The sequence below is a fragment of the Melospiza georgiana genome, chromosome 5 (assembly GCF_028018845.1).
Source record: "Melospiza georgiana isolate bMelGeo1 chromosome 5, bMelGeo1.pri, whole genome shotgun sequence".
Taxonomy (NCBI): Eukaryota; Metazoa; Chordata; class Aves; order Passeriformes; family Passerellidae; genus Melospiza; species Melospiza georgiana.
The window spans coordinates 51439568-51452458 of NC_080434.1; the positions used below are offsets into that span (position 1 = coordinate 51439568).

A 12891-nucleotide genomic window follows, 5' to 3' on the forward strand; every position below is an offset into this window, starting at 1 on the left:
TCTATTTGATTCAAATATTAAGAGATGCAAAGTTACAGGTATCCCTCTTATGTAAACAATACCCTACTTCTTAATGTAATGTGTGTTTATAACAAAACTACAAATAATAAAGCAAGCAGTGCAGAAGCACTTTTCCTCAAGTGTGAAAAGACATTAAATACTTTTACAAAACACTTAAGAAGTCCCAGACTCAACTTAGAAATATGGAAGATCCTTCATCTCTTACTTGTAAACCAGACAGCAAGGTAGTATTTCATATTTTAGTTATTTCCCAGGAATTGCATTCAAGGAAAAAGGAAGTGCTAAGTAACATGAAAAGTCTATTTAGTCCTGAGTGGCAAGGATTCCTAGATCCTTATCCACAGCAAGGATAAACACACTTTACAGTGAGTTTAGCACTTCCAACATATTCTTCAAATGCAGAAGGAATTAACTGTCATCCAGCTGCTCCAATTAAAAACATTTCTAGTTCCACCCCTCTATTTCAGCATAAAGGTGAGTAGTGGAAGAAGACAGAGAACAAACTTCCTATGTACTTTTCTCCCTGTGTGCCTACCCCCTTCCCAGGCATTTGGGCTCCTATTACATCTACAAGGAAAACGGGAGGAGGGGCTGCTCTTCAAGTAGTTTGTAGCATTAAATCAGGAATAATTTAAGAACAGATAATGTGAGCCACTTTGCTTTCAGAGAGGGACTTACAAACCTCTAAACAACAAATTTTACATTGCCATTCATTAAAAAGATTTATCTCTTTTTGAAGAAACCACGTTTAATAATAATTTTAGTAAATAGTAAGAAAACTCCTTTTTGTTTTGTGATTTGTAGTATTTAATTGGACTTTCATTCATCATCCCACTCCACATGTTTTCACATTCAGTGATAATGACACCATAGTTTGACTGCACTGGAATGTACAAACATTCACAAAAAAACTTTGCTTGCAACTTTGATAACCATTGAGTAATGCTGAAATTTTGCATTCAAGACATGGGAGTCAGTATAGCCTGTAAACAGCAATTTTATACATACTAATGTATCATGACACTTATGTAGCTTGCTAATGGCAGGAAAAAAAAGAAATACCAAGAGTCTGCTGTACTATGATTTTGAAATTCCATTAATTGAATTTCATAAGAATTATGACCTTTTTTCTGGATAGCTTTAGGCAGCTCAAAGGCTATTTTCAAATAATATCCATTTTCAAAATTCTGTAACTGCGTCCTAAAGACTAAACAAACAGAAATAATCAAAAATGAGCACACTAGATCCAACCTTTACAGTAAGAAAATTTACCATTCACCTCCCCAAAACATATGTAAGTTAAGGTTTCTTTTATTTTCTCTACATAAAGCAAAGGGAAAGGGTTTTGAAGCCTTTAGAAAGCACATCCAAATAGACCTCTTTGTTTCCACAGTATCAGCTGGTTATACAGGGTATGAGGTCTACATTCTGTAGCACTGGTATAAAGGTATCCACCTAGAAATTTCTCTTGGTCTCCATGCAATTCTGTGTTTGCTGTGCAATAGCTTGGCAAAATCAGCCTGGGCTCTAAAGGCAGCTGTAAAACAAGGCACGTACATTTTTCTAGGGGCTAGTTCAAGATGCAAAGCAACAATGTTTTTAGCATACAATTTAAAAGTACATCAACTACTGCTACCCTAAACGTGTTTTCCTAAAGCCATTAGTACCTTTCAAAAATTATCCTCTCATTTCTTCTCTGTGAATATGTCCAGATTTCTGAAACACCAGCTTCAAGAGTTACATATTCACATTAATATTTCACAAGGATCTAACCTGCAACATCATCCCAAGTAGGACGACAATGACGACACAACCATTAAAACCTATCTGGCTGACGTCCACCAAGTCAGACACAGACACAGCAAAAGCTGTATTGATGCAAGCCTGCAAACACTGCTATTTATTCCCCCAAACTGATCAGAACTTCTTTACTGCTGCCCTCAAAGTAGACAGCCTCTCTTACTGACCACCACATACCTCTGAACATACTGATTGGGAAACGAGGTAACATGACTCAAATGAGTGAGGCTTTAAAAGCATCCTTCTGAAGGTGAGTAAGCCTGCAGTGGGATAAAGGAAGTTCTGTATACAGGGAAGCTAAATGGAGGTTTAATACCAACCGCTAAAAAACCCCAAACATTAAACCCCTACCCTGCAGCCTTTGGCCCTGGCGAGCCGAAGGGGTCAGCTGAAGGGGATGTGTGGGATCACGTACCCCGGCTCACCCTCCCCAGTCCGCTCCATCCATCCATCATCCATCCATGCATCCATCCCTGCCGGTGCCGCGCGGGCGGACGCGGGAGGGCGCGTGCCGGGGGTCCCCGCGGAGGCCGGGCCGGCCCCACCCGCTCCGCTCCGTGGCCTCCGGCCTGGCGGCGCTCCCGAGCACCGACCGCCGGCAGCCCTGGCCGGGGGCCGGCCCGCCCGGCCTCTTCGGGCCCTGCCGCCGCGCTTCCTGCGGCCCCCTCCTCCTCCTCCTCCTCCCAACGGCTGGCGGGCCCCGTCTCCCCGGGAATCGCCATTCCCCTCCCAGATGCCGTGGGACGGGCCCACCTCCAGCTCGGGGAGGTGGGGCCGAGGGGGTGCGGGGTCCCCACGAAGGCCGGCGGGGCACCCGCACCGTCCACTGCTGCCCACGCTCACACGGGGGAGGGTGGTGGCGGCGGACGCGCAGGGGGTGGGGGGAGAGGCTCTGACCTCTTCGCTCTTCAGCACCTCCTTGAACTCCCGCTTGATCCTCTGCACCGCGATGTTGGCCATCTCCGCAGCGGGCACCCCTCGCCCCCTCCGCGCCGGGCCCAGCGAGCTCCGCCGCCGCTCCGCTGGAGAACTCCCGGCCCTACCAAAATGGCGCCCGCGCCGAGCATGCGCGAAAAGGTCGCCGCCGCTCCTCAGGAGGGGCCGCGGCAGCGCGGCCGGAGCGGCACCGGGGCGGCGGTGGGGCCGGGGGGGCCGTGGCTGGACGCTGCCGGTGGGGCGACTGCGGCGAGTGGGCTCTGGGCCGCCGCCTCCCCGCTGACCCCGAAGGAAGGGTGCGCTGCCCACCTGTGGAGGCGCAGGGGTTCTCCCCGCCGGCCGCCCACCCGCCCGTCCCGGGAGACACCTGCCCGAGCCGCTCGCCCTGTCACGGGCCGGGCGGGCCCGTGGCGAGAGCGTGAGGAGGCAGCCCTCAGGCAGAACGCCGCCGCGGGCGGGCCTCGGGGCACAGCTGAGGCCGTTGTGTCGTCATGGCTCCCGCCCGGCCCTGCACCGGCAGCGGGGTGAGCCCTGAGGCGGCGGGCCGGCGAACGGCTGAAGGAGCGCCCTTGGGAGGGCCGGGCCCGGTCCGCGGCAGCGGAGAAGTGGCTGAGGTGTCGCGGAGGAAACAGCTGGCTCAAGGAGCAGCTGGTATGTCTGCTGCTGAAGCCCCCAGCAAAAAGAACTAGGGGGCTCCCACGTAACTTGAGAATCTGCTCACCCGGGCCCGTAACAGCGGTTCTCATCTATTTTTTCCCCCATTATGCTCGGCAGAGAAAAATGTTATGCCTTCCACGTCTCTCCCCCAGACCTGCTCCTCGTCCTCTTCCCCCCTCCCCCTGGAGGCGCTGGTGTCTCCTCACACGGGAGCAGGAGAACTTGCAGGCCCAGAAACAGGTTACTTAATGGGGACAGTGAAAGGAACTGCCGCTTTACACAGATTCTGCTACAATGTTTTAAAAGTAGAGTAAAAGGCAAAGGTCAGCCCTATGTAATGGACATTTTATTGCAGAAGCAAACGTGGGCACCCACGATGCTGCTTCTGTTCTGAAATCTGAAATAGGGAAACAGCAACCATAACTTCTAACCTGACGTGTATAAAGTAAGGTATGGGATCGAAGAGCGTAAATCTTCAGAGGAGAACATGAGATTGGATTTTGAACTATTTATTCAGGAGCTAGAGGCTTTTGAGACATTAAGGTTTACAGGACCACTTTATAGGGCCCCCTTTTAACGGTGCAGTGCAGGACAACGTACAACACAGACATTTATCTCAACAAATGTCAGCTTCTGGTAGGGCTGTTATCTACAAGTGCCATTCATTCACCTCCATTAGTATACACAGCATTTTAACTACTATATACACTATAAAGAAAATACAAGCAACAAAAAAATATTTTCTTTTAAATCTGTCAACTATGTACAGATGCATGTAGTCCCTTTAATGTGTTTACTCTTCCTATGTAGTTTGACTGGAAAAAGTTCATTTTTCTGTAAAATTGTTGCTGCATGTACATCTGTACATAAATTTTTCTTTTCAGATGAAAACTTTAAAACGTTTTATACAATCCAGTTTTTCAGCTGAGGTTTTCACTACCTTTATGAAAAGGACCATTTTTTAGTAGGCCTGGTTTCTTTTTAATGACTTAATAGTGGGATCTTGTACTTTCATTTTCAGAATAATTTAGACATATGAGTTCCACTGATATGCCTCAAATTCTTTTCGAGGAGGTAGGCCATGGCTTTTCTGTCACCAATAGAGAAAGGAAGATAACACTTTTTTGCCTCTTAGATGAAAGTTAGGTTTGTAGTGTGCTGAGCAACTGTGACTACTATAGACAAAAATAATAAAGGTGGTACATAAAATCTCCTGGTTAAATCCTTCATGTCTTTTCAGACAGCTCACAGAAAGAAGCTAAGCTTCCAATATTCAGATTTTGCGCTGAATGGAGTGGAAAACATGACCTTTATTAAGTGTCAAAATCCTTTGTGTTCCTGTGAATATGCTTTTATGTTACAGGTAGTGAACATCCAGTAACAGCCATGGTAAAGGGCAATGATTTTGTCTGGTTTGTACCTAGGTTCATTTTCGTGTGCTCATTTGGATTACAAATGTCAGAGTCTGCTGCTGCAAAAATGAAATTAATATGAATTACTGTATCTCTTTTTCCTTGTTATGTCCCATTCCTTTGCCTTGTCCTTAAGTAGGCATTTTTCACTTACAACTGTTTGATATTCACCATAATACTGTGTTAATTTTTTCTTTGCTGAAAGACAGATATAGAAAGGCTTTCTGGATGGTAGAACAGAGTAGTGGTGAGTTTTGCCAGGATCAAAATCTGTGTAAAAATCAGTACCTTACATAATCAGCATGCTGGAAGTATCACTTTACACCTCCAATACTGTTTTATACTTTATTATAATTTACTATTTTACAGAAGGTTCTACAGGGGTTTAGGGTAGAACAGGACCATAGACTTTGAATACGTGTTTTGGGGTTTGGTTTGGTTTTTTGGGGGGAGTTGGGTTTTTGTTTGTTTGTTGTTTTATTTTTGCTTTGTTAAAAAAGATAATGCCTGGACAAAAATTGAGAATATAGCCTCTTGGTGTGATTTCAGGGACTTCCATGTCTGACTCCCTAATATATTTTATGATATGTTGATAATAAAGCCCTGAATTAAGTTCTCATTAGTATTTTGCCCTTAGAAAAATCCATACACAATATGTACAACTGTAGTCCATTGAACATAGCTATTTTTTGAATTAAAAATATTTGTAGTATATATGATTTCAGGAGATAGTTCCTCATTGACCCTATCACCATTTTAGTCTCATACCGAACAACTCTTTCAATAGCAGCTTTTACAAACTGGCTGCAGATTGGTTTATGCTTTTGCCTGTTGGTGTTGATCACAACTAATAGAGTGAGAGATACAATTCTGAGTATCTATGCATTGTTTATTATGACTGGCATATTGTTTGGAAAGACTTCTGGAAGTGGGAGAAGGAGATATAGTTGAAGTTGAAGCAATGTAAGGTCATTGCAGGAGGGAGGTTGGTAGGGTCAGTGGTGGTAAGGCCCCAAGCTCCCAATAAGGACAGGCTAACAATATTCATTAGCCAATGCTGGGACAACCAAACATCCTAAACACTGCCATTCCATGTAATGTGGGAAGTGCTGTCTATCATGTAACTATATATAGGAAAGAGTCATTTCCATTTTCATGGAAAAGTGGCTGTGGCTCATGCAAAGTTGCATGGCTCTTCTCTCTGACTGTGGATGCCCCCAGCCCCAGGGCACTGCCTGGGGACTCCAAGATGCTTCTGACAGAACCAAGTGCTTTCTGTTCTTCAAGTTAAGATTCTTGGTGATCTTTTTCTCATTTCCATATTTTCCTAATTTTATTCTTTTCATATCAATAGGACATTTTTATAGTATAATTACTCAGAGAAAATTTGGAATTATTGAGATAGTCCCCTGTGATTAGAGGAAAATTAGATTTTTGAAACATTAACTTTGCAGTATGCAGCATTCTATTTCTCTTTTGCTGTTTTATGTCTTGCATAACAAAACTACCACCTCTTCATCTTGGCTTCTTTAGTTTAGAAAAATCAAAAATGTCAGGCTTGATCTTCTCTCTTTGTTGCTGGAGGATTACCCTTTGGAGAGGAAAGCTGTCTCAAGAGATATGTATATTGATTTCAACCCCTTTAGAAACAGGGGTTGAACCTGTAGCATTTAAAATTCTTATTTTATTTATTTCAGATATCCATATAAAGGTTAACTTTACAGGCTGTGTTAGTACTAGATTATATGCACTTTGCATTTAAATGTTTGTATGCTCATTTATAATAGTGCTTTATTTTTAAAAAAGGCAACAATTAATATTCATAGAACTAGGTTATTTTTAAATTTAACCTTCGTTTTCCACGGAAGGTACACTTACAGCTCTCTTTCTATGATCCCAGCTTTTACCAGAGAAATGCAGAAATTGTCTTTTTTATCTGCATATCATTCAGCACATTTCAGAGACTAAGAATAAATTTAGCCCACACGTTTATTGTCTGTCATATTGCGTTCCTGTTGTGGCAGCGTCTGGATGATTCACCTTACCTGTGATTAGCACTATCATAAAAATAACGAACTGGTCGTTCAAGTTGACCGAGTTTTAAGATGTCATCTTAACTTTGCTGTTCCTCCCGTAGGTGTCCATGTCCGGTTGCGTGGCCAGGTGTAAGAGTGCCCTCTCCTGGGTGGAACAGGGCAGCTTGCCTTGCTCGGCTGAGACGGGTCCCTCTGTTGGGAAGCTTTCCTTTGTCCGGCCGTACCTGTAAAAGTATTTATGGAGAACTTGTAGGAGGCAAAACCAGTAGAACAGAAACTGTTCGGTGTTCAGGAAGAGAGGGGAGGTATTCACTCGAGATGCCTGCGCTTACCAAATGATACTTTTCATGTTGTTAGCAGATGAAATGTATATGCACTAAAAGGCAATAAGGGTTCTAACTAAACATTAGAGTGATGTGAAGTCACTCCGGTTGAATTCATATGATGCAATTCATCTGAATTAGTGAAGTTGCATCAGACATCAATCTATAGCATAGCAAAATTTTCATTAAATAATGAATGGGCAGAATTTTTTTGTAGTTTAATAACACCCTATTGTCCTTCACTTGTTAAGGGCTGTTATTAGAAATTGAGAGGACACCCTGGACTTTTCATTAATTTGATATTGGTCTGCCAATATCTTCTAAATTAATGTTATATCTGAACATGATGTTTCTAGTAGGAAAACCTAGATACAAAAATACCCAATGCTTTTGAGTCTGTGAGCAAAATTACTGGTGTTTTAAGTTTCCACTTTTTTGTGGAGGAGTGATTTTCAACTGACAGTACATACACCTTGAGGTCCATGGGCCAATTCTTGTGGCTTCATGAAGAAACAAAAAAAAGAGGGGGGAGGGGGAATTAGGTTCAGCTGTGAAATAGTTCTTGTAATTTCGCAGGAGCTCCCAAGTTGATTAATATTCTTAATGATCAGGCATCTACCTTGAAAATTTGGCAGTCAAAGACTGACAAGTTGATTACAGGGAAATAGAAGCACTTCTTATAAAGTGTGCTCCTTTCTTCCTATTACAAAAAGAAGATAGCAGTCTTTCTGAGGATCCTTTCAAAGTGAAAGTAAGCTGTGAATAGAGAAATAGATTTCACAACCTAACATGGCTTTATTAGTAGTTTTATGAATATTAGAGTTATAAGGGAAGAGAGGATTTAACCAATCTTATAAAGAACTTAGTGACCATGCTATGTTGCTGGTATATTGTTGTCCACTCAAAAAATATTTACTACCTTGAGTGAAGAATTTGTACCATTTTAAGTATTTTGTGTTATCATCTACTAATGTAATAGCTTATAGTATGTTATCAAATCTGTGTAACTTTATTTAATTAAATATTGTGATCTTTCTTTCACAGAAAGGTACAAAAGGGAGTTAGAGCTGCCTTAAAAGGCCAGCTGGACATTATCTTCTCCTCATGGTAGGATTTGTGACTGAATAACATTTGCTGCTATTTTAATGACTATAGGGGCTAAAATCAGATCCAGACTGATACTCAGTAAAGCCTCCATTTATAAAAGTCATCAGGACAGAAGTATATCTGACCTTTTAGCTAGAAGCTTAAATTTATTGTTCAGTGTAGTGGTAGCCAGGGAAGTGCCTAAATGCAGCAAGTAAGGAAGAGAGAAGATAAAATGGCATTGATATTTTGAAGTGATTGTTTGGGGGGTGGAGTTAGAGTCTCTCATTAGGGGATCTGAGTTTGGAATTAGAACTGGAGCAGCAAAAAATTGTGAAGCAGTAATTGAATGAATATGGGAATCCAGAAATAAACCCACTTACTTTGGTAGTGATCTTTACTGCTAAAATATTTTCATATTCCTAACAATGTAGATAAGCTGAGTGCTGGGAAGCTCACTGTATAAAGAGGTTCAACTGCCAGCATAAATATAAAAAAGTTTGTGTCTCTGGGATGGTTCCACCTGGCTATCTGTATTTTCCTTTGAGCAGATAGGCAACACTTGTTCAGGGAGTTTATGTTGCAAACTGATCTGCATCACTGCTGTGTCTTCTCAAGAGAAAAGCATGAGAGTGGACACCTTTCCTCCTAATGTACATAACTTGGGACATAGAGCCATCAACACAGGCTGCAGAGTGTATTATGCTCCTGCAGGCAATAGTCTTATGAATGGTTTTATGAGGGGGTCCCACCTCAAAAAAGTTTCCAGCTATAAGAGAATATGCATTAAAGATGTGTGAATAACCACAGTATAGTACGAGAATATGTGCAGTAAAATCAGAAAACTACAAGCCAAGCCACAGAGAAAACAGACTCCAGTATACTTTGCATATAAATTGTTAAGAATTCCTCCAATGGTCTCTCTGTTTTGTAAAGCACAGGGCTTTTTAGGGATCCTGAAAGGTAGGGCTAATAATAAAAAAGCAATCTGGAGCTCTTGAATTCAGTTATTATTGCTTGATCCAGCAATTTTTGATTCTGAGGTTTTTTGAAAATTGTATCTAGAATCTGAACTTACTCTTATGTGGGCATTTTGCTAAACTACACGGGCACCATGTTATCATGTGCACCAAATCCACAACTGATGGAAGCCTTTTGGAACTGTCTACAACAAAAATTTACAAAATAGTGAAGCTTGTCAGAGATCATCTAGAAAAAGCTCAGCTCTGACAGATGGGTAATTTATCAGGCTCTGTTGTTGTAGATACCATCCTAAAATAGCTGCATTTTGGAGACTAGAACAATTTTGTACTAGGAAAAAAAACCCAAGTTTTTCTATTAATCTTACTACAATAGAATAATAATTTAGAATTAAAGCCTTAAGTCTAAATTGCTAGTCAGTGTTTGCACCACAGTTCTGTAAAAAAGTTAATTGAATAGGATTGCAAATCACAGAAACCAGTATGGACCAATTCAAGAATAGAAGCCAGGACAATCTGATCTTTGTTGTTTTCCTAACCTGATTGTCTTCAGTTTGTCCACATGGCTAGCAAGAACACTGCACCTGGCAATTTGTTAGAGAACACTGAGGATAAAGTCAGGTTAAACAAACAAGGCTCAAATAGTGTCCTGTACTGAGTAATGTACAGTTTTCCTGAACACAGCAGATACAAGCCATTTTTCTGGTCTGTGGATTCCTGCCAGGCATGCAATGTTTCTCAAAGCAGGATCTAGAAAATCCCTACTATTCTATGTGTCTGTCTTTTCAGTAATAGCATATGCCTTTGTTTAGGTGGAAGATCTGGTTTAGATGTAAGGGGTTTCTTGTCTTGAACATTTTTCTCAAACAAAGGGTAGCAATTATAGCAGTTTCATTGAAGGATAATCCATCTCATAAAATCCCATGTTACAGCTTTCCCATCTTTCTGACAGTGCAAAAAGATCACATGGTGATTTGGAACAAGCTTTTAAAGGCAGTATTCTGGACTGTATCTTTGTTCCCCCAAACAGGGCTCAGTCGTACTGGAAAGTATTCAGTCATGCTGTATGATTGCCTCTTGATTTTGCAGATTCTAACCCTTAGTGATGCCTTGAGAAGGCTGACCTAGAACAGAGGCTAGACAGAGTTAAAGAATAAAGTAGGGCTTTATTAAAAGGGCTTAATGGATACACCTTGGGCAGTGTAAGAGCCCAGCCAGGGCTACAGCCAAGATGAACCCAAAATTATCACAAAAATGGATGACCAGTCACAGAGTCTCTCACTTTTATAAGTTCTGGTCCATTTGCATATTGGAGTTAATTGTTCAATTATAGCTCTAGGTTATGAAGTTCATCCTCCTTATTTTCTCTCTTCAGTCCACCTTTGTTTATACTTTTTGGGCCTGGAACTGGTAACAGTTGTCCTTGGACAAGCTGGAAAAGGATTGTTTTGTCTACCTACCTTGTGAAGAGAACTTGCTAACACTTTATATAAAGCTCAGAGTTACACACTAAAGCAGCACAGAATCTGAAAAATACAGAAGCTAAAACTTAAGGCATCATTTGTCCTAGGAATATTGTAACATTACACTGTTGGTCCCTTCTCCAAACACAGAGCAGATATAAAAGGTATTAACTCTCCTAGCAGACTTATTTATAGGTGCCATATATCCCTGTATCTTAATATCACTTATTCCAAATAATTTTACTCCCACAGAAATTGCAGTCAAAGTGCTTTGCAGGTATATCTACTCCTGGCTTCCCTCTTGAGTGGCACAGTATCACAGAATCACAGCAGGGTCAAGGCTGGAAGGGACCTCTTCAGATCATCTAGACCACTCTTCCTGTCAAAGCGGGGTCAGCCAGAGCAAGTTGCCTTGCCAGGACCATGTCCATTTGAATGTCTCCATGGATATGAGATAACACAGCCCTTCTGGGCAACCACTACCAATGTTCAGTTAGCATCAGAAAAAAGAAGTGTTAGCTCTTGTTTAGCTCTTGTCCTGTCACTGGGCACCACTGTGAAAGGACTGGCTACCTCAGTATTTTCTCTACAAAGGAGTTGGGCTTCTAATATAATACAGCTTCAGCTTCCAATCTTTCCATCCTTTCTTTCAGTAATTATCTTCAGTTTTAGAGATGTCATCTACGTCTAATGATTACTTCAGTAGCTTAACAAAAGGTAACCACAAGAACCCATTTAAACACCAAAAATGTAAATTCATACTTTCAAACACCCAAAAGGTTTCCCTCAATCTGTGTGGTGTTTTTGCAAAATCTCTGAAGTATGAGTTGAATTGAATTATATAATGGTTTGGGTTGGAGAGTACCTTAAAGACCACCTACTTTCAACCCCCTGCCATGGGTGACACCTTCCACTAGACCAGGTTACTCAGGGCCCTATTCAACCTGGCCTTGAGTATTTCCATGGATGTGGCAGCCGCAACTTCTGTGGACAACCTGTTCCAGTGCCTCACCACCCTCACAGTAAGAAATTTCATCCTAATAAACTCATTGTTAAAAGTCTCTCCAGCCTTTTTGCACACTTTTAGGTACTGGAAGGACACATTAAAGTCTCCCAGAGCCTCAGCTCTCAGCTGTTCCTTACAGGAGAGGGGCTCCATCCTTCTGATCATCTTTGTGGCTTTCCTGTGGGCTCATTCCAAGAGGTCCATGTCCTTCTTATGTTATGGGACCCAAAGCTGGATGCAGTACTCCAGGTGGGGTCTCACAGGAGCACAGTAGAGGGGATGAATCGTGTCCCTTGACCTACAGACCACGCTTTTGATGCAGCCCAGGATACAACTGGCTTTCTGGGCTGCAAGTGCACATTGCTGGATCATGTCCAGCCTCTCCTCCACCAGCACTTCCAGGGCCTCCTCAGCAGGGCTGCTCTCAATCCATTCTCCTCACAGCCTGCATTTGTCCTTGGGCTTGCCTTAACCCAGGTGCAGGAGCTTGCACTTGGCCTTGTTGAACTTCCCACAGACCCGCCTCCCTCTAGTGTCTTGTTTGCACCACTCAGCTTGGTGTTGTCAACAAACTTGCTGAGGGTATACTACAGAAGAACTCTTTTTCCCTGACCAGACAGTGTTGTCAAGTTCTGTAAAGTCAAATTTTCTTTCTTGCACTAAACCACTTGTAGGGTTTACAGCTCCTCTTCAAAAGGTGTGACATCCTACAGCAAGCATCCAGCTGCATCATACCACACCATCAAACAAAATTTGCTCAAAAGCAAATGTGCACAAGTTAAAAACCTTGCATTATGTCTAGGATCTTGCCCAGTTGAGAGAGCAGTCATTTCTTGTACACTTGTCAATACTCATGTTCTAATAACCAAAGTAAAAACCATGTTTGAATGCGCTACAGAAACCAGAGTATCACTTACTATGATCAGATATTTTTTCAACAATGTGATTTAGTTCTCTGTAGTCCATACAGAGATGCTGCCACATTTTATGTGATAGAATACTGATCTTCAACTGCTGACTGACAGAGTTATGCCTTTTGATATACCTCCTCAGTAACACATGAAATGTCTTCTCTTCTTGCCATATCTTTTTTATTAGTAAATAATGCCTCGGCTTTTTAATGGATAGTACTCTTACATTTCAATCATATACCAAGGTGCTTAATACTAAC

The 12891-nt window shown here is 42.1% G+C and overlaps 1 protein-coding gene across 1 annotated transcript in view; it reads right to left on the minus strand.

Moving 5' to 3' along the window:
- UBE2K (ubiquitin conjugating enzyme E2 K) overlaps positions 1 to 2889 on the minus strand; it is a 43805-nt gene extending 40916 nt beyond the window's left edge. The window contains exon 1 of the mRNA XM_058024284.1: positions 2719 to 2889. Coding sequence (XP_057880267.1) covers positions 2719 to 2781 — 63 coding nt within the window. The 5' untranslated portion in view covers positions 2782 to 2889. The remainder of the gene's footprint in view (positions 1 to 2718) is intronic.
- Between the last annotated feature and the right edge of the window lie 10002 nt (positions 2890 to 12891).